The sequence below is a fragment of the Ursus americanus genome, chromosome 7 (genome assembly GCF_024610735.1).
Source record: "Ursus americanus isolate L20-20 chromosome 7, mUrsAme1.1.p, whole genome shotgun sequence".
Classification (NCBI taxonomy): Eukaryota; Metazoa; Chordata; class Mammalia; order Carnivora; family Ursidae; genus Ursus; species Ursus americanus.
The window spans coordinates 73,905,462-73,928,082 of NC_142133.1; the positions used below are offsets into that span (position 1 = coordinate 73,905,462).

At 41.8% G+C, this 22,621-nt stretch overlaps 1 protein-coding gene across 4 annotated transcripts in view; it reads left to right on the plus strand.

Moving 5' to 3' along the window:
- The window catches only part of CYRIA (CYFIP related Rac1 interactor A), a 107,703-nt gene that overhangs the window by 76,923 nt on the left and 8,159 nt on the right, over window positions 1–22,621 (plus strand). For all 4 annotated transcript variants that reach the window (XM_045807107.2, XM_045807106.2, XM_045807108.2 and 1 more), the window contains 7 exons: window positions 15,331–15,452; window positions 16,733–16,838; window positions 18,719–18,855; window positions 19,327–19,404; window positions 19,580–19,696; window positions 19,786–19,865; window positions 21,694–21,820. In XM_045807107.2, coding sequence (XP_045663063.1) covers window positions 15,331–15,452; window positions 16,733–16,838; window positions 18,719–18,855; window positions 19,327–19,404; window positions 19,580–19,696; window positions 19,786–19,865; window positions 21,694–21,820 — 767 coding nt within the window. The remainder of the gene's footprint in view (window positions 1–15,330; window positions 15,453–16,732; window positions 16,839–18,718; window positions 18,856–19,326; window positions 19,405–19,579; window positions 19,697–19,785; window positions 19,866–21,693; window positions 21,821–22,621) is intronic.

Sequence of the window (22,621 nt, forward strand, 5' to 3'; positions counted from 1 at the left end):
TTTATTGTTGTTGGTTTTTTTATCCCCCTACTTTTTTTTTCTTTTTCTGTCTCTACCTCCTTGTCATATTTCCATTTCCTTTTTGAAGGCTGGGAGACAGAGGGGGAATAAAATGCAACCTAATCTTGGCTGAGTGATGGTTTTGGGGACAGGGTACAGGAAGATGTATGCCTGAAGGTCTGTTGACAATTGTTCAATTGAGTCTACTCGTCATGGCACCCAAAGTGGGCAGCAGGCATTAGCCCTCCAGCAAAATAGTTCCAGTGATTCCCAGACTGAAATAATCATTAGAAACATCTGGTGGGTATAGTTTTTACATAGTTGTCTTAGTCTCTCCCAAAATTCTGATTCAGTGTCCTCGTTCCAGGAATCTGCTTTGGCCCACATGTCCCAGGTGGTTCTGATGATCAGCTGGTTTGGGTACCACATTTAACTAATGCACCCCAGTGAAGCATTAACCCACTCTAGGGTTTGGGACAGCGGAGCTGACCAAGCAACCTTTTGAGTTCCGATCCAGAGCTGAGGTCTCTGGAACTGGTCACAGAAGACTCCTTTCAGTTCTCAGTTCCCTATTTTTCCCTTGCCATGCAGATGGTACAGAGTTAGCCACAAATCAGGACTCTGTTGAGTGATACAGTTCTTCAGTCCTTCACACACTATCCACTTTGGAGTAGAAGGTCTCCAAGACAGGTACAAGTTCCAGTAGGTTAAAATCTATGCAACGGCACCTTGCTTCAAAGAAACTCTATCTCAGAAAACAACTCTGTCTATCAAAATGTTCCTTTGGGATCTGAGTAGATATTTCTCCAAAGATAAACAAATGACCAATAAACACAGGAAAAAACGTTCACTGTCATTAGCCAAGAGGGAAATGCAAATCAAAACTACCATGAGATAGCACTTCATAAGAAAAAATAGTAAAGGTGTTGGTGAGGATGTGAAGAAATCAGACCCCTCCCACACTGCCAATGGGAAGGTAAAATGGGGCAGGTGCTTTGGAAAACAGTTTGGCAATTCCTCAAATGTTAAACAGAAAGTTGCCCTATGACCCAATGATCCCACTCCTGAGAACATCCCAGGAGAAATGAAAGCACAGGTCCACACATAAACTGGTACATAAATATTCACGGTAGCGTTCTTCATAACAGCCAAGAAGTGGGAACAACCCAAATGCCCATCAAGTCATGAATGGACACATAAAGTGTGGTATATCCATTCACTCGAATGGGCAGTAAGAAGTTAAGTATTGATGGAGGCATACCTTGAAATCGTTCTGCTAAGTGAAAAAAAGCCAGTCACAAAAGAACACATATTGTATAATTCCATTTATGGGGAATGTTCAGATTAGGCAAATCTACAGAGATAGAAAGTTCATTAGTCATGATGGATGATTCTATTAGCCAGGATCTTGTTGAGGATTTTGGCGTCCATATTCATTAGGGAAATCGGTCTGTAATTCTCCTTTTTGATGGGGTCTTTGCCTGGTTTGGGGATCAAGGTAATATTGGCCTCATAGAATGAGTTTGGTAGCTTTCCTTATGTTTCTATTTTTTGAAATAGCTTTAGGAGAATAGGTATTATTTCTTCTTTGAATGTTTGGTAGAATTCCCCAGAAAAAACGTCCGGGCCTGGAGTTTTGTTTTTTGGGAGGTTGTTTATCACTGACTCAATCTCTTCATAATTAATTGGCCTGTTTAAAAAATCGGTTTCTTCCTGTTTCAGTCTTGGTAGTTTATAGGTTTCCAGGAAGGCCTCCATCTCTTCCAGATTGCTTAATTTATTGGCATAAAGCTGTTGATAAAAGTTTCTAATAATCATTCCAATTTCATTGGTGTTGGTTGTGACCTCTCCTTTTTCATTGAAAATTTTATTAATTTGGGTCCTTTCTCTATTCTTTTGGATAAGTCTTGCCAGTGGTCTGTCAATTTTATTAATTCTCTCAAAGAACCAGCTTCTAGTTCTGTTGATCTGCTCTACTGTACTCCTGGTTTCTAATTCATTGATTTCTGCTCTAATCTTGGTCAACTGCTTCCTCATGCGTGGATTAGGCCTGTCCCTCTGTTGCTGTTCCAGCTTCTTGATGTGAGAATATAAAAACTGCATTTTAGATTTTTCTATTCTTTTGAGTGAGGGTTGGATGGCTATGTATTTCCCCCTTAGGACTGCCTTTGCAGTATCCCATAGGTTTTGGACCATTGTGTTTTCATTCTCGTTGGTCTCCATAAATTATTTAAATTGAGTTTTGATTTCCTGGTTTATCGAGTCATTCCTGAGCAAGATGGTTCTTAGTCTCCAAGCGTTTGAGTTCTTCCAATATTTTCCTTGTGGTTGAGTTCCAATTTCAGAGCGTTGTGGTCTGAGAATATGCAGGGAATAATTTCAGTCTTTTGGTATTGGTTGAGACCTGTTTTGTGTCCCAGAACATGGTCTATTCTTGAGAATGTTCCATGGGCATTAGAATAGAATGAGTATTCTTTGGTTCTGGGTGTAGTGTTCTATATATATCTGTGAGGTCCAACTCGTCGAGTATGGCATTCAAAGCTCTTGTTTCTTTGCTGATTTCTTGCTTAGGTGATCTGTCTATTGCTGATAGTGGAGTGTTGAGGTCCCCTACTATTAACGTATTTTTATCTATCTGTCTCTTTATTCTGGTTAAGAGTTGGCTTGTGTATCTTGCTGCTCCCCTGGTGGGGGCATATTATTTATAATTGTCATATCCACTTGTTGGATACATCCTTTAAGAATAATATAGTGCCCTTCTGTGTCTCTAACTATAGTCTTTAGTTTAAAATCCAATCTGTCTGATATGAGAATTGCTACCCCAGCTTTCTTTTGAGGTCCATTGGCGTGAAAGATGGTATTCCATCCCTTTACTTTCAGTCTGAATGTATCTTTAGGTTCAAAATGAGTCTCTTGTAGACAGGAAATGGATGGGTCATGTCTTTTTATCCAATCTGCAACCCTGTGTCATATTATGGGCGCATTTAGGCCATTTACGTTGAGACTGATTATTGAGAGATATGATTTTAATGATGTCACGTTGCCAGTAAAGTCTTTGTTTCTATAGATTGTGACTTTCTGTTCTGTATCACTCTTAGGGCCTTTTTACTTTTATAGAACCCCCCTTAATATCTCCTGTAGGGCTGGTTTCGTGGTTACGAAATTGGTCAATGACTGGCGATTCTGGAAGGTCTTTATTTCTCCATCAGTTCTGAATGACAGCCTTGCTGCATAAAGGATCCTTGGCTGCATGTTTTTCTCTGAAAGAGCTTTAAAAATGCCCCCCCAACCCTTTCTCTCATTCCAGGTCTGTGTAAACAGGTCTGACGTAATTCTGATTCCTTTGCCTTGGTATGTGAGAAATTTCTTTGGCCTGGCTGCTTTCAATACTGTATCCTTGGATCTAATATTTGTGAATTGCACTATGACATGATGTGGTGTAGGTTTGTCATGGTTGAGCTTGGGAGGGGGTCCTCTCTGCCTCTTGGACACGAATGTTTGTTTCCTTTGCTAGATTAAGGAAGTTTTCAGCTACAATTTGTTCAAATATCTCTTCTAGACCTCTGTTTTTCTCCACCCCCTCGGGGATGCCGATGATTCTGACATTGGAACGTTTCATTGAGTCAGTAATCTCCCATAACCTACATTCCTGAGCGTGGACTTTTTTGAGTCCAGATTCTGTTATCCATCATGACCAAGTGGGATTCATCCCTGGGATGCAAGGGTGGTTCAACATTCGCAAATCTATCAGTGTCTTAGATTTTATCCAGAAAGAAAAATTCAAAAATCATATGATTCTCTCAATAGATGCAGAAAAAGCATTTGACAAAATACAGCATCGTTTCCTGATTAAAACCCTTCAGAGTGTAGGGATAGAGGGTACATTCCTCAATCTCATAAAAACCATCTATGAAAAGCCTACAGCAAATATCATTCTCAATGGGGAAAAGCTGGAAGCCTTTCCCTAAAGATCAGGAACACGACAAGGATGCCCACTCTCGCCACTATTATTCAACATAGTACTAGAAGTCCTTGCAACAGCAATCAGACAACAAAAAGGGATAAAAGGTATCCAAATCGGCAAAGAAGAAGTCAAAATGTCTCTCTTCGCAGATGACGTGATACTCTATATGGAAAACCCAAAAGAAGCCACTCCCAAACTATTAGAAGTTATAGAGCAATTCAGTAATGTGGCGGGATACAAAATCAATGCTCAGAAATCAGTTGCATTTCTATACACAAATAATGAGACTGAAGAAAGAGAAATTAGGGAATCCATCCCATTTACAATAGCACCAAAAACTATACGTTACCTTGGAATTAACTTAACCAGAGACGTAAAGAAACTATAAATTGCTCTTGAAAGACATTGAAGAAGACACAAAAGGATGGAAAAATATTCCATGCTCATGAATCGGAAGAATTAACATAGTTAAAATGTTCATGCTACCCAGAGCAATCTACACTTTCAATGCTATCCCGATCAAAATACTGAGGACATTTTTCAAAGAACTGGAACAAATAGTCCTTAAATTTGTATGGAATCAGAAAAGGCCCTGAATCGCCAAGGAACTGTTGAAAAGGAAAAACAAAGCTGGGGGCATCACAATGCCAGATTTTGAGCTGTACTACAAAGCTGTGATCACAAAGACAGCATGGTACTGGCACAAAAACAGACACATAGACCAATGGAACAGAATTGAGAACCCAGAAATGGACCCTCGGCTCTTTGGGCAACTAATCTTTGATAAAGCAGGAAAAAACATCCGGTGGAAAAAAGACAGTCTCTTCAATAAATGGTGCTGGGAAAATTGGACAGCTACATGCAAAAGAATGAAACTTGACCACTCTCTCACACCATACACAAAGATAAACTCCAAATGGATGAAAGACCTCGATGTGAGACAGGAATCCATCAAAATCCTAGGGGAGAACATAGGCAGCAACCTCTACGACATCGGCCAAAGCAACCTTTTTCATGACACATCCCCAAAGGCAAGAGAAAAGATAAAATGAACTTGTGGGACTTCATCAAGATAAAAAGCTTCTGCACAGCCAAGGAAACAGTCAAAAAAACTAAGAGGCAGCCCACGGAATGGGAGAATATATTTGCAAATGATGCTACAGATAAAAGACTGGTATCCAAGATCTACAAAGAACTTCTCAAACTCAATACGCGAGAAACAAATAAACAAATCATAAAATGGGCAGAAGATATGAACAGACACTTTTCCAATGAAGACATACAAATGGCTAACAGACACATGAAAAAATGTTCAAAATCATTAGCCATCAGGGAAATTCAAATCAAAACCACACTAAGATACCACCTTACGCCAGTTAGAACGGCAAAAATTGACAAGGCAAGAAACAACAATTGCTGGAGAGGATGTGGAGAAAGGGGATCCCTCCTACATTGTTGGTGAGAATGCAAGTTGGTACAGCCACTCTGGAAAACAGTGTGGAGGTCCCTTAAAAAGTTAAAAATGGAGCTACCCTATGACCCAGCCATTGCACTACTGGGTATTTACCCCAAAGATATAGATGTAGTGAAGAGAAGGGCCATATGCACCCCAATGTTCATAGCAGCATTGTCCACAATAGCTAAATCGTGGAAGGAACCTTGATGCCCTTCAACAGATGACTGGATTAAGAAGTTGTGGCCCATATATACAATGGAATATTACTCAGCTATCAGAAAGAACGAGTTCTCAACATTTGCTGTAACATGGACAGCACTGGAGGAGATAATGCTAAGTGAAATAAGTCAAGCAGAGAAAGACAATTATCATATGGTTTCTCTCATCTATGGAACATAAGAACTAGGAAGGTCGGTAAGAGAAGAAAGGGATAAAGAGGGGGGGTAATCAGAAGGGGGAATGAAGCATGAGAGACTATGGACTCTGAGAAACAAACTGAGGGCTTCAGAGGGGAGGGGGTGGGGGGATGGGATAGACTGGTGATGGGTAGTAAGGAGGGCACATATTGCAGGGTGCACTGGGTGTTATACGCAACTAATGAATCATCAAACTTTACATCAGAAACCAGGGATGTACTGTATGGTGACTAACATAATATAATAAAAAAAATTAAAATTAAAAAAAAGAAAGGTCATTAGTGGTTGTCTGGGTCTGGGGGTGTTGGGAAGAAATGGGGAGCAACTGTTAAAGTGTAAAAATTTTTTTGAGGGATAAAGAAGATGTTTTAAAATTGATGATGGTGATGATTGTACAACAATGACGATATAGTACATATCACTGGGTACTTCGGTTGGGTGAATTGTGTGGCATGTGAATTATATCTTTTAGATTTCTTTTAGAAAATCTGATTTGTTGCTGCTGGTTAATTCTGAAACCATTCCATCTACTCAAAATAGATAATTTTTCTTCTTTGCCTGACTAGTCCACTTTTTAAGATTTATTTTTATTGAGACATAATTTACATCTGCTGAAATGGACAGGGCTTAGGTGTATATTTCAATCAATTTTGATGAATGCCACACTCTCAGTCAAGACAGGATATTTCACTACAGAGAGTTCCGGCTTGCCTCTTCTCTGTCAATCCCCTGCCCCTGCCCAACACCCAGAAATGGCCACTGATCAGATCTGATTTGTATCTCAAAGATTAATTGAGGTAATCTATAACGTCTTGAACTTCATATAAATGGAATTATACAGTATATATTTTTGGTATCTTTTTCTCATTCAACATGTTTTTTGGATCCAGCCATGGTATTAGATGTATCATAGTTTGTTCTCTTTTTGGTGAATACTCATAGTGGGACAGTTTTTATATCCATTCTCCTGTTGATAAACACCTAGATTACTTCCAATTTTTGGCTAGTATGAGTAAACATGCTATGAACATTCTTGTGGAATCTTCACGTGCATCATTTCTCTTGTATAAATACTGAAGAGTAGACTTGCTGGGTCAGTTATATGCAGCTTTTCAAGAAACTGTCAAATACTTTTCCAAATGGGATGTACTATTTTCCATTTCTACCAGCAGTCTAGAATTCTCAGGTATTCCATGTCTTCCCCAAAACTTAGCATCGTCAATCTTTTTTGTTTTAGCTGTTCTAGTGACTGTGGGATATTTTCTCCTTGTGGCTTTAATTTGCATTTCCATGATAACTGATAATGTTGGACACTTTTGCATATGCTTATTAAATATTTGCTTAGCATTTTTAGAATATTTTGTCCACTCAAGTCTTTTACCCATTTTTAATTTGGTTGTTTTTCATTGTATCACTAAATTGTAGGAGTTCCTTACTGTGTTCTGGATACCTGTCATTCGTGAGATAATAGCTTGCAAATGTTTTTACTCACTCAGTGCCTTGCCTCTTTATTTCTTGTTTTTGCATGAACAGAAGTTTTAAATTTTGATGAAGTGCGATTTGTCATTGTTTTTCTTTAGTACTAAGTGTATGCTACCTCCTCTTTAAGAAATCATGGCCCACCCCAACGTCCTACAGACATTCTACTCTTTCCTTCTGGAAGTTCTAGGAATTTAAGTTTCGTGACCAATCCTGAACTAATTTTTGTTTATTTTATGAGTAAGGTGTTGGGTTTATTTTTTTCATGTGTTATCAACTTGTTCTAGCACAGGTAAATTGCTTGAATGGAATTATCAGAGATAAGTTCACTGTAATACGTTTGGGCCTTCTATTTTCCCCCATTGATTTATTGATCCTTTTCACCAAGTAATACCAAACTATAACAAATAATAAATCTTAAAGTTAAGAAGAGTAAGTCCTTCAAATTTGTTGTTCTTTTTCAAGATTATGTTGACTACTCCAGCTCCTTTACTTTTCTAAATAAATTTTATTTTATTTTATTTTAAAGATTTTATTTATTTGACAGAGAAAGAGAGCACAAGCAGGGGGAGCGGCAAGCAGAGGGAGAGCGAGGAACAGACTCCCCGCTGAGCAGAGAACCCAATGTGGGGCTCTATCCCAGGACCCTGGGATCATGACCTGAGCCAAAGGCAGATGCTTAACTGACTGAGCCACCCAGGCACCCCTAAATAAATATTATAATCAGCTTTCAATTGCTACAAAATTGCCTTGCTGGGATATTGATTATATTGATACCAAATCTGAAGATCAGTTTGAGGAGAATTGACATGTAAACAGTATTGACTCTTCTTACCTATGAATATGGTATATCTTTCCATTTATTTAGATATTCTTTGATTTCACTCAGCAAAGCTCTATAGTTTTTAGAGGTCTTGCACATCTTTTGTTAAGTATATCATTAAGCATTTTATATTTTGACCATAACATCTTTTTTATGCTTCTTGTTTGTATGGCGTATGTTTCCACATCCTGTCTGTGCCTTTATCTTTACAGTGTATTTCTTGTAAACAACATGAAGTTGGCCCCAGCTTTTCCATCCAAGCTGATAATATCTACCTTTTAATTGGAGCCATTACCTCATTTACATTTAATTAATGTTTGTATCTGAGCCTATCTTGATGTTGATTTCTGTTTGTTGTATTTGCTCTTTGTTTCTCTCTTAATGTCTTCATGCCTTTTGATTAAATACAATAATGTTGGTGTTCTCTTTGATCTTTTCTGTTGGCTTTTTAGTTCTGCCTCTTCATGCTGATTGTAGAGATTACAGGATACATCTTCAACTTATTATAATCAGTCTTCAACACGTATTCTTCACTTCATGAAGAATTAAAGAATCTTGTCACAGATCCTTCCACCCTTGTGCTCTTGTCTGTTTTGCTTCTACAGCCAGTAGGAACTCCCCACTGCAACGTGTGGTGGCCTTTTCCTTTAAAGTCTCAATGTGTGTGTGTGTGTGCGCAATTTAAATAGATCTTTTCTATTTACGGACATAATTGCTGGCTCTGGTGTCCCCTGTTCCTTCTTACACAACTAGGTGTCTTTGGTATCCCTTCATTTCTGCATGAAGAACTTCCCTGCAGAGAGGACTTGGATGTCATCTTACGCTTCTATCACTGCATCTCCAGTGTCCAGCATAGAGCTGGACATAAAGTATCAGATTAGGAACTTTGATTTTTTTTTTTTTTGTACTGTTGCTAATTCAGTAATTATGCACAGTGCATCTCCTGTATTGTAGCATAAGACAGGAACAGCAGGAATGGGGTCCTAGGGGGCAGAGAGGCACGGATGGATGACACAGGGCACATCAATAGAGAGGGGACATTAGGAGAACATGTCCTCTTCTTCAAGGAGTGTCTGACTGTATTGGGGAGAGCCGCAGGCACGTGGAGCAGACAATAGTACAGGTAGGGCAGAAGCCTACAAGAGAATGGGGAGCAGGTGGCGGGCTAGGCGGAAGAGGAAGTACAGCTTGGAGGGCTGGGTCAAAGAAATGTTTCTTGGCAGATAGTAACTGAGAAATGATCTTCTTATAAGACAAATCCACCTTTATGAGCACGATAGGAATACCAAGAACAATAATAGTGGTCATGGGGCGAGGGTGGGGACTAGTTAGGAAGAAAATTCTAAAGCCTCCAAACCATTCATTATACTCGCAGAAAGGCTCTGAATATGGTGACCTATTAGGACTACAGTCTCCTACTTCTTGAAACAAGGGGTGTCAGATTAGCCCCTCACTTGGGGTGATTTTGATGATGCAGGCTGCCTGCTACCACTACTGAGCTTTTCTTTCTTTCCCTTTTTTTATTAAGTTTTTTATTTTAATCCCAGTATAGTTAACATACAGTGTTATGTTAGTTTTAGGTATACAATATAGTGACACTGCTGAACTTTTCTTTCATCCCTCCCTTCTCTGTTACCCTCACTTCTCCTAAGGTTGTTCAGACGAGGCTAGATAATTCTGGGAGAGTAAAGGGGGAAAATAAGAGATGTTTTCTGGTCACTTCACAAATGAAACAAACCAGCAAAATACAACGGAACAGAACGGACCTAGAAAGCAATTAATTTATGCCAACACGGAGATTCAGTCACAGGGATTCATTACATTTCCAGCACTTTCTCTTTTTAAATGTTTTTGATTGATGTCAATATCCCATTATGACTCTCCAGGCTATTGTCCCTACAAGACTGTACAGGGAGGGGACAGGGCTCTTGTCAGTGTCCCTCCCTTTACCAAGAAGTAATCTGAGAGCCAGAGAGATGAACGCATTGGCCTTGAAGTCTCCTATTCAGTGAGTAGCAGAAGTGGCAGTAGGACCCGAGTCTCAAAACTCTCTGTCCTTGAAGTTCCCTCCTTCTCCCGTGACATCACAGGGATCCCACTGCATGGGGCTGAAACAGATGAGCCTTCCAGCCACCTCAGCCCTCCCTGCTTTTTGCGGGCCCTCGTTCGCTCTTCCGTAGGAAAGGGCTCTGGTGCAGGATGACTAATGTTCCTGTGCGAATAAATATGTCAGCCCAGTCACACTTATATTTTCCAACGGACCTTTGCAATTTTATGTGGTTGCTGCAAGCGGCTAGTATTCGGCTGTAAATCATTGCCAACTTCATAGCCCCACATGTTAATCATCGATAATTAGTTATGTTTCTTAGTCTATCCTGAAGGGGAGAGGGGTGGAGAGGTAAGGAAGTGGTGGGACAGAAGAGCTTGGGATTTAATTTACAGCTGTGGCAAACCCCTTTGCTGCCCCTCTCTTCAGTGTTTATACAACAGCGGCTGGGGTGCAGAGAGAGCAGTGTACCGAAATGCCAGGGCCGCCTTCAAAGCCAAAGACATCTCCAAATAAATGGTGTCTTCTGCTCACATTATCTTCCGTTAATTTGTTTGATTCTCTGTCAGATTTTCCATACAGTTCTGAATAGGTTGTGAGGAGAAGGTATGTGTGTTCCCAGCGCTTGTGAAGACAGAGTGTGTCCTTGGCTGATTTACAAAGATAAGAACCCTTGGATTTGACAGCCCTACTCTGGTTTGAGCCCCGCTGCCTTGCCCTGGGGTATGTTCACCAAAGATGTTCCTTCCTGACAAACAAAGCCCTCAGCCACCTTCCTCTCCATCCCCCGGGTGGAATGCGAGGCATTCTGCTTTCAGTAAACATCACAGGCCTCCACAGCAAAGCCTCCACCTGACCCCAGTGACTCCAGAATCCTGACAGTTAATATCCACAGTCACCAGCAAACTGAGCCAAAGGAGGGTAAATAGATCCCCCTGAAAACAAAATGAATACCGCCTCACTATCTTCATTGATAAGAGGGTTATTTTCCGTTAAAAATTCTAAGCACTTGGAATTCAGTGAGTTCTTGACAATGTATTCAAGGTCACAGTGCACATGATACATTTTCATACTTCGCACAATAGCAAGTCCAGAACAGGGGTTTAAATCATCGCCTGGGGAATGGCCTGGATCGGCTTGTTACGGGGCTCCTCGGAGGATTGGTTTCTGAAATTGCCTGTGTAAATCACAGGGTGGGGTTTTTTTCTTTCTTTTTTTAACAGCTTCATTGTTAGACGAGAGCAGCCCAGCTTGATGTAACCATTCTTCTCAATGGAGATGAAATCATTAACAACGATTAGAATTTTAGAAGGTGATTCTTAGAAGAAATATCACCAAGGGATTCACTCGCCACAGCTGAAAATAAGGACGTGTGTCCATCAGTAATATTACTGGTGGGCATATGTATGTGTGTGCACCTTTGACTTAGGGTGAATCTTTGTGTTAAAAGTAGAAAAACAAAACCCATAATTCTGAGTTCTTATTCACTCAGCAGGTGCTTTAAAAGGTTGCTGATAGGTTAAATATCAGCGTACCTTTTCAATCACTGATTTTTCAAGATGTTTCTCTTTGACATCTGGAGACACAATGTATTTTTAAAACATGGCTACCAACTGAATCTGAATACAGAGAAAACCAGAAGTCAAGACCCCAAAGCCTCTCAAAGGGATATTCCAGAAAGCAAATGATAACAGCCTCAGGATTGGGATAGACAACATAGGTGTAGTTTTTCACTCAACAAATATCCTACTAGTGTGTTAACCATACTGAGGAGACATTGAGGTTGTTGATGAATGATGGATGATTTAAAAACACAAGTGTTAATGAAAGGGTGAGTAGCCAGTTTGATTGTAGATAAATATACATATATATCAACAATAACAGTGAGAGAGGTTAACAGTATGGAACCCATTTGGAAGAAGAGACAGAGAAGAGGATCCAGAAGTAATAGGATCTTCACTTCTTTCACTGCTTCCCAACACCCATATCCTCTACCACCTGGTCAATGTCCTCATATGTCCATTGAAGTCCTAACATATTTATTGAGTGTCTCCAGTGGGTAGGACATACGGAGGCATGGAGAATAAGGATATAAACTCTGTATCCAAAAATCTCCCAATTCAAAGACAAGCAGAAAAATCATCATAAGACATAGTGTGAGCAGTAAATCATTCATTCAGGTATTTTATTCAGCAGATCTTTCTTGAGCATATACTATGTGCCAGCCATCACGCAAGGCCCTGGAGATTTAAGGTCACATGAAACAAATAAAGCCAGAGACCTGCACCTAATGGGTCAAATTCTCATTAATTAGTCTTGGCTGTCTGATCACATGGCTGGGGGATCAAAGTAGAATGAATCATGAACCTCCAGAGGGATATGAGCCAATGCCAAATCAGGATTACAGAGCCCTTTCTCTATTTGAAAAACAGCGACAACAACAAAAGCAACAAAACAGATTGGAGCTTCTCCCAATCAGCACTCTCTACCTTGGCAGTTGACCCCACTTGTGACTTGAGTCCCCAGAAGGCAGGGAACATGCTGCCGGCACCAAGGGCCTAGTCGTTAGCTGGATGAAGTGACTTCAGTTCCATGACAGGGGAAGAAGAAAAAAAATAGGGCATCCAATAAGACTAACAAATTATGGAAGAAAATGAGCCAACACATTTCTAAGTCGGGATGAAGAGGGAATGATGGATTGGATTTCTCCAGTCCCACCCCACCCCTGTTAAGTGGGGCCATATGAAAAATGTTTTTAATAAGACACCAGGACATCTGCCAAAAGAAACATTTTCCCAGAGAGGAAGGCTGGGACTGGGGGGTCCTGTTTCACAGATCACTGTAGTGCTGCGAGAGGGTTTCTGTGGGACGGAAAGGCTTCCCCACAGCCCCAATTCTGCCACCCCTGAGACAGAAGGGACACCACCCCATGTCACTCATCCAGCTCTTTGTGGTCACATCAGTGTCGGGGATGAGTCGTATCAGAAAGTGTCATCTCACCTGGAATAGAGAGCGAAGCTTGTCCGTCTGCGGCCACTATCACTTTTTGGCCGCTCTATTGGAGATGGTCTTCTTTTGAAGCACTTAAGAAAGGGCTTCCATTTTTAAAAACTGACTGAAAGTTTTCTCCTTTTGTGTTAATCACTAGAAGAATGGGTTTTTGTGTTTGTCTAGCCCTCTTCTTCCAGCCACTTCTCTTTAATTCTGTCTTGTCTAAAACTTACCAAGTGGCGACTCGCTCAGATGGAGCCGTTGTGACAGCCGAGATCAGAAGGCTCCCTTTCCTGGTCTCCAAGTGTCTTCTTCTTTACATACTACTTTATAATTACACTCAAAGAGGCTTATCCCCCGGAATCTTGGTCACGCCTATGTTTCTCTTCCTTCTCTTCAAATATCTCTCTCTCTAGGAAATGGCCCTTTTTAACTTGCCATTTTTCAGTGCATTCATCAAAGGGGGAAAGGATTTGAGGGAATGAGCTTTTTCTTTTTCTTTGTTTTCTAGGACCTTCGTGTTGCATTTTTGTCATATGTTCTGTTTCCGGACTTTCTTCTTACTCAGAAATTTCCCTGGAATCCTGTTCACTGAAATGCTCTTCTCAGTTACAGGCTTCCTAACTCATGAGGTTTTAAAGGTTTCTGATTAAGACACCCATATCACTTTGAGAAAAGTTTGGGAAACAGGAAAGGATAGGCTATAAAGTGATTCATATCATGTGCATTAACACTGTACCTGAGAATTTTCCAGAAACAGTGGGAGGGTAGAAAAGGATAAAGGAGTAATCTAGCCTCCCAGCTAGGTTCCGTACCGTAACCTGGTGGGTCTCCGTCATGTTCTTCACGATACACTCACGAGTGTTATACCTGACAAAACTCTATCCTATCTTTTCATGAGTGGGGTCTGCTGAGAGAATTCACTGCCTTAGGACTTGGATATTTGAAAATGAGTTTTTAGGAGGTGCCATCTAGCCCCCTTCTCCATTAGCAGTGCCTTTGTTTGGGATGGAGATAATTTTCCTTATTAGCCCAGGCAAGTAACCTATTTTATAGGTATTAAGAGATAAAACCCAATCTTTACCACCATTTGACTTCCACCCACCAAGTTTCACAAAATACTCATGGGGACAAGAATATTTATTGGCTACAGGAATGCAGTGTAAAGTGGGAATTCTGAGCTAAAGGGATGCTTCCATGGCTGTTAGAATATGTTCTTCGTAAACCTGAATGTGTCACTTATTTTTGTGGGTAGTGTTTAGAGTCAAGATCAAAGTTGAATAGTGCAAGTGTCTTTAAAATGAACCTCCAGTATTGCATGGAGCACCGGGTGTTACACGCAAACAAGGAATCATGGAACTTTACATCAAAAACTAAGGATGTACTGTATGGTGACTAACAACATAATAAATAAATAAATAAATAAATAAATAAATAAATAAATAAATAAAAGGAACCTCCTGTTCGGGGTGCCTGACTGGCTCTGTCAGTAGAGCATGTAAGCCTTGATCTTGGGGTCATCAGTTCAAGCCCCCATATTGGATGTAGAGCTTACTAAAAATAAATAAAGAAACAAACAAATAAATAAAATGAACCCCCTGCACTTCTCGAGTTCACGTTCTATGATGAATCTCAATGCTTTCTCCGACCGTTGTGTTCCAGAAAGATACATCCCTGTCACGACTCTGAAGGATTATCTAAGATTTTAAGCTTATTTGTTTCTATGGTAATATAAGAGGGACTTTTTCCCACCTATACTCTGATTCACAGATTTTTAGTCATAACAGAACTATTCAGTAGCTTTTCCTATTAAATGTGGCCCCCAAAGACAATATTTATCCTCCTATCACCCAGTTAAGCACTTGGCACATAATAGATGTGCAAAAATATGTTCTACACAAATGGATAAAGTACCCACAGTGGTTCCAGTGTGCTTGGTGTAATGTGTGCAGAGACGGATGACTGTCTGGAACTGAGTCACGGGCAGAAGTTGTGTTCGTTTCCTTTCCTAGCAGCTTATTACGTTAAAGAGTAAAGACTGAACCTGCGGGAATTAAACAGGACTGTCTAGCAGGTAGCACTGAATGCTGATTTTCTTCCCAAGCCGTTTGTAAACACCAGCCCTCTGTGTCTTTTGGTTTCCCTTCTGCTCAGATGCCCAGCCCACGGAAGGAGAGAGGGAAATATGGAACCAGATCAGCGCCGTCCTCCAGGATTCTGAGAGCATCCTCGCAGACCTGCAGGCTTACAAGGGCGCGGGGCCAGAGATCCGAGATGTATGCCAATGATAACACTGGGCTGACAACACCCTCAGACGAGAAGGGAAACCCACACACGCACACACACCCAGCAAGATTAAGTAATAGCCCTAGTATTTCCTAGCGTACTAGGAAGAACAAGGAGGGTAATGTGGTTTTCACAAAGTATGAATGGCCCCTTTTATTTTAGTACATTAACGTGCACACACGGCGCTGTAGACCGTGTAAAATATTAGCCATTCTCTTCTCAGTCGTACATTTGGTAGCACAGGATTGACGTTTAAACAATGATTTGTCAGCATATTACTTCATGTAAGGGAAACATACATGTAAAGTCTCTGGACAACAGTTGAAATATAAGTCACAAGAAAATAAAAAAAAAAGAACTATAAGTCATGAGGTCTGGGTTTGCACGAATTTCTCCGCATTTTGTCATAATTTTGGCAGGTCCCACAGTACCACAAATACTAGCCGTAAACTAGGTCGTTTTAAGTAGCCTGCAGGTCTGTCATCTTGAAATGACTTTGAGCTTAAAAAAAAGAAATTCCTGAAAACACAACAACAACCAAAACAAAAAAGAAGATTGTCAGAGTGGCTTTTAAGATTCGTAATGCCTTAAAGGCAAGAAACAGCACACTCCTTTTATTTGAAATAGTTTTGCGGCAGTATCACCGCATACCGCATGCGCGCATGTGCGCGCACCTACACGCACTTACACGCACACGCGACTGTCGTTGCCGCCATCTTTCTGGAAGAAAAACCCGCTAACTTACTCTGTAAGCCGCTGAAACCTAGACAAAACATCATTTCTAAGAACGTGACAGCCTCTTAACAGGTGGTCTTTCTACTTAGACGTCGCCATTAATTTAGATAATTCAGGTAACATCACAGAAGGGAAGGCACACAGTACATCTTACAGAGAAAGGAAGAGGTCTGCGGGATCTGCATTTCCTAACGAGCACTGGCTCTACTTCAGTAGAATCAAAATGTGATGGAGGAAGGCTGAATGGCTTCCAATTAGATTTGCAGTTTTTTTGCATTTAAAATAAGAGAAACAAGCAAGATGACATGGGATCTAATTGTAGGGTCATTTGCATTAAGTTCAAGGACTAAAATCTCCATTCTAATTGAGCATCATGGAGGACAGTCCGGTGAACTGATGTCAGTTTACGAGCACATTAGCAAAGTACATCAGGCGTTATGTTTTCTTAAATTAAAATCCTTCCTCAATCTTAAGGCATTTTGATGTGGAGCTTATTGTTTCTTTTTAAACAGACGATTCTATCATGTTTTTGTAGGCGATTCAGAATCCCAACGACATTCAGCTTCAAGAAAAGGCTTGGAATGCAGTGTGTCCTCTGGTCGTGAGGCTAAAGAGATTTTATGAATTTTCCATAAGGCTAGGTGAGTCTGTGTTCCTAGTTTCATCCCGCCTGTGAGGCTGTGTTACGGAGTTTGCGGAAGGAGTGGGAAGAGCCAGCTCAGTGTGCTGGGGAATAGCCCACATCCATCCACAATGTCTTAGGAAAGGCCATTTGTGGACAGAAACACCTGTCATTTTCATTTCCTTAAATTCATCTGAGAGTTCCTTTCCTACAGTTACCTGCACGTTGAGCGTGTCTCTACTGGCGGGTGTCCCTCTGGACTTGTTCTCAGCTAAGTCTCGCTTGTAACAGTTCTGTTGTGGGCTGATCACATTTCTAAATGACAGAGAAGTTGAAATAAACAGAGAGGTTGAAACAAACCTGCTAACCCCAAAAGAACTTGATTTGCTGGAGTCACGTGACTAAATAGAGTAAAACACCGGGGGAAAAACAAACAACGTTCTACCCTTGAACTTTAAATACAACCTGTATGGGTACAGGATGGCTTTGCAGAAGCAAGAGTAAAGTCAAGTCTCATTAACAATAGGCCCGATGTGACTACCTGTGTGGTCTAACCACTCCCCCAAGAGTAAAGCTGTCTGAGGTTTCATTAGTTAATACAGCTAGAATGAGGACAGGGATAGTCGTGTTCACTTTTGCTGTACACAAATGTCACACTTTAAGAGTTGAACAGAAATTGAAATACTTTGGGGGAATCATAGTCATAGTGTTGAGAGAACTTGAAGCTAAGACCCAAAGGGAATGGTCGAATGAACTAAAACAGTCTTTCAAGAAAAGAGAGCTTCTGTTGACTCTTCAGTTAGCTTCTTCTCTGTTTCCTCCTCCTCTGTTTCTTCAAAGTGTGTATCTAGACCCAATGAACTGAAATCCTTGTGAGCCAGAATTTTTTAAAAGGTTTTATTTATTTATTTGACAGAGACAGAGAGAGAGCACAAGAAGGGGGAGCAGCAGGCAGAGGGAGAGGGAGAAGCAGGCTTCCTGCTGAGCAAGGAGCCCGATGCAGGGCTCGATCCCAGGACCCTGGGATCATGACCTGAGCTGAAGGCAGACACTTAATCAACTGAGCCACCCAGGTACCCCCTTAATGAGCCAGATTTTTATTAGAAGGACAAAGATCCATCTGTCAGAGCCGGCCATGGTAGAACGGGCTACCTCAGAAGCCAGTGCATCCCCATAAATGGAAAAGCAAGAGATGTCCTTGGAAAGATGCTAGAAAAGACAATTAAGGAGTGTAGATCAGGTACCAGCAAACTTGTCTGTAAAGAGCAGATAATAAATATTTTAGGCTTACGGGCCACCCTGTCTTTGTTGCAGCTACTCAGCTCTGCCATTGTAGCACATTGTAGCCAGAGTCGATACGTGAAGGAATGGAAATAAAGTGGGGCTATGTGTTAATAAAACTTTATTTGCAAAAATAGACTGTGGGCCAGGTGTGGCCTGTGCGCCATCGTTTGCCGAGCCCTGCTATAGAGGATTGGTTAAATGAGTCGGTATTATTAGAAATATGTTGAAGGGAAAACTGGAGGGAATGTTTAGAGATAGACAAGAGGGAGTCAGGAGACTGTTTCAAGGACAGTAATGGGGGTCGATATGGCAGTGGGTTGGCAGAAAAGTACTGCACAGTCTCATGCACAGGATCCCAAACCATGTGTCTGTGGTTTCCAAACAGTGGTAGGAGTCGGCACTGCAGAATGCTGAGGGTTGAGCTGAGCTTTGAGGGACAGAGATGAGACTGTGTGGCCCTGGGGGTCTTCCGCAGGTTGGGGGCAGCCTGCTCGGGCCTGACAGGCTCCTTCTCCTTTCTGCACATGTCACACTGTCAACAGGGCTTAAGAACTGTGCCTCTTGAAGGATCTCCGTGGGCCACCTCAGATACATATTTATCACTTTGATTTTCAGAGAAAGCTCTTCAGAGTTTATTAGAGTCCCTGACCTGTCCACCCTACACGCCAACCCAGCACCTGGAACGGGAGCAGGCCCTGGCGAAGGAGTTTGCGGAAATTCTTCATTTTACTCTCCGATTCGATGAGCTGAAGGTTAGACCGTACAGGCTAAGACAGTGTAACAGACTTGTCCTGAGGACCTCCTCTGTGCCGGCACCCTGCTAATGCCGTGGGGTGGGGAATAGACGAGTAAGATGCAGCTCCTTCCCTGCAGGGACCTAGAATGTGCTGAGAATTTGCATTCCTTGTAGCAAACGTGATGTAAGATGGCAGTTTGTGCGTGGAAATTCAAAATCTGCCAAATGTGAGAAGAGGAAACCTTTTCACGGTATCCGTCCTGATTGAGAGCAAGTATTCTTTCCCTGAAATCTAGCTGATAGGAAAAGCAGGGCCTATATTAAAACAATGAGGCTCCGAGTGTTTATTTTTAACCAGGAGTTGCTTTGTTTGTTGTATAATGAAGAGATGTCCTGGTATATTTACCGAGCCTAGTGCCTGGGCTCCTAATGCATATCCTCCCTGTGATGCGGAGAGATGACCTTCCTTCCTGTCTCTGGATTTCAGATGAGGAACCCAGCTATCCAGAACGACTTCAGCTACTACAGAAGGACGATAAGTCGCAACCGCATCAACAACATGCATGTGAGCCCCTGGGTCTCCTGGTCTGTACACCCTTTCTCCACGCCGTCCTTTGCCGCATCAGGCAGGGCCCAGGGAAAAGACCGCCCTCATCTGTAATTCCATTTCCAGCAGACACGGTTTGGGGATTTGTGACCCTGTCTTTATCAATTGCGTCTTCTCTTCTTCTTTTCATCAGCTAGACATTGAGAATGAAGTCAATAATGAGATGGCCAATCGAATGTCCCTCTTCTATGCAGAAGCCACGCCTATGCTGAAAACCCTTAGCAATGCCACCATGCACTTTGTCTCCGAAGTAAGTGAGGCCAAGCACTGAGAGGCTTTTTTCTTGATCGCACAGAAAAGCTGCGAGCAGGGCTAACATAATTTTGTGTCTCCATTTAGAACAAAACCCTGCCAATAGAGAACACGACAGACTGCCTCAGTACGATGACAAGTGTTTGTAAAGTCATGCTGGAAACGCCGTAAGTGAGATCAGAGGTGGATTCGTGGCCTAGAAGTCACCTGGGAGAGCTCGTTAATATGATGTTGATGATGTTGATGATGATGGTGATGTTGATGATGATGGTGATGATGATGATGATGGTGATGATGATGATGATGGTGATGATGATGATGGTGATGATGATGATGTTGATGACGATGATGATGATGATGATGGTGATGATGATGATGGTGATGATGATGGTGGTGATGACATTGATGATGATGATGTTGATGTTGATGGTGATGATGGTGATGATGATGATGATGATGGTGATGATGATGATGGTGATGATGATGACGGTGATGATGATGATGATGGTGATGATGGTGATGATGATGATGGTGATGATGATGATGATGGTGATGATGATGTTGATGACGTTGATGATGATGATGGTGATGTTGATGATATCAACGATGATGGTGGTGGTGGTGGTAACATTTGGGTCAGCACATTAACATTTCCAGGTGTATTATCTGAATTAATTTCATAAAGAACTCTGGGTGATAAATGTAATCAGCCCCCTTATACAGTTGAAGAAACTAAGGTCCAAACTGGTTAACTGACTTCCCAAAGGTCGTGTAGCTTGTTAGATGGCAGAATCAGGACTCAAACCAAAGATGTTCTATAAGATGAGGAAGGGCCAAATGGAGGGCTGGCTTCAATGACTGGGTGTTATTACTATTATTATAAGTATATTGGAGAAGGGATTTGGCAGAAGATTTAGAACCAAGAGCAGAAGGGGTAAGACTGTTGTAAGAATGATAATAGAGACTTCTGTCCCTCTTTCCTTCTTTTTTCTTCCCTCCCTTCCCTTCCAACTCTACCTCTCTCTCTGTCTCCCTCTCTCAGCAGTTTCTTTGTGCTTAAACTAGTTGCTGGATTTTAGAAGTGGCAGAGGTTGTTAATGGCGAAGCAGAGTGGTAATGAGGAAGTCCACACCCACAAGCCAGGGTTCCAGTTATCTCTTTAGCTACTTCTGTGCCTGTAGACAGGTGGTATGGCCCGCCTGGGCCTTGGTTTCCTTCTCTGATGAAGTTCCCTTAATGTCATCTATGCGGCAGAGAGCTCGGGAGGGCCAGAGACCTCAAAAGTGCCATGTGAAATGTGATGCTCTGTTCAAATGTAAGATGGTGTTAATTTTAAATATTTCACTTATACCAAAGTTAAGATTTATTCCAAGACAGAAATAGTAATCATCTTCATTGTGGGCCCAATTCATAATGAAATAGATGTTAAGAAAGCCTCTAGAATTATCTTGAATTATCAGGGACCCTGTCAAGGTAAGTGAACAAAATTCAAACTCCACAAATACTCCCAGCCCCAGTGAATGGTACATAATTTCTTTTACGTATCTTTGCCAATCCAATTCCGTCTGCAGCCTGTGTCTTAACAAAGGAAGTTACTCTGACTGGAGACACGATAGCCGCTCTGTAGAAATGAGCCTGATTCCTTTTCTCCGTAATGAAGCCATTATTCTCTATAATCTTGGACAGCCAGAGGGACCTGCTATAAAATATTCAAGATTGATGGGTGGGGGGAGTGAGGTACGTGATGAGCTGGCCCGCTGAAGGGCAGAAGAGAAGAGAATTTACTGCCCTCTAATTTACCTTATTTTCACACTGAATTGCTGGTTGGATAGATTCAAGGAGAATTATCATCATGGGCTTCTTTAAGAGCATATTAACCTGGTTGTTGCAGGTCCGGGATTGTTCTCGAGAGATGATTGGAGGAGTCTAAAGTAGCCAGAAATGAACGTGCCCCAGCACGGAAGTCACGCGGCTGCCGTTTCTTCTCTCTTCCAGGGAGTACAGGAGTAGGTTCACAAGCGAAGAAACGCTGATGTTCTGCATGAGGGTGATGGTGGGGGTCATCATCCTCTACGACCACGTTCACCCCGTGGGAGCTTTCTGCAAGACATCCAAGATCGATGTAAGAGTGATGAACTCTGCTTTCGATTAAGAGCGCTCGTGAACGGTGCCAGACAGACCTTGCTTTTCTCTCTCTCTCTCTCTCTCTCCTCCATCTACCGCTTGGAGGTGGGGATCTCTCCAAGATGCAAGCCCCCTCATGGCAGCTATCCCCACATCAAGGAGTCCAACCTTTTTCATGTGCTTACAGCAAAACAGCCAATCAAAAATCATAGCAGGAGCTCAGACACATTAATCATCTCAGCCTGCAGAGAAGCTGAGCAGATGTGAATAGTTACTTAGTTGCAAACTGCCCCTTCAGGGTACCCAATGTGCCATATGAATATATAGATATTAATATGTTATATGTGTCTTAAAGTAAGCGGCATTGGGAGGTACTGGATTACAAGACACCGTGGTCATATTTCAAACATCCCAACTTCCTCTCCTACCACCCCCCCACCGGTGGCTCTACCCTCCCTTCTTTCTGATGGGTGGATTCCTTTAAGCCACTCCACAAATGTCACCTCATTCAGGAACACCTCTCCCGTACCCTGCATGGTCAGGACCTCCCTTCTCCTTTGGCCCCCAGAGCACTTACCATTTTGGATTTTCGGATTCCCTAATAGACTCCAAGTTTGTTTGTAAGGGCAGAGACCACGATCTGTATACCCAACATTTGCTCTATTGCCTAACACCTACCTGACGTGGAGCGTGACGCTCCATAGCTACCCCATAGCGTTTTTGTGGAACGAATGCAAATAACTGGAAAACACATGGTTTTGGTGTACAAGCGACTTGTGTTGATTGTAGCATAAAACAC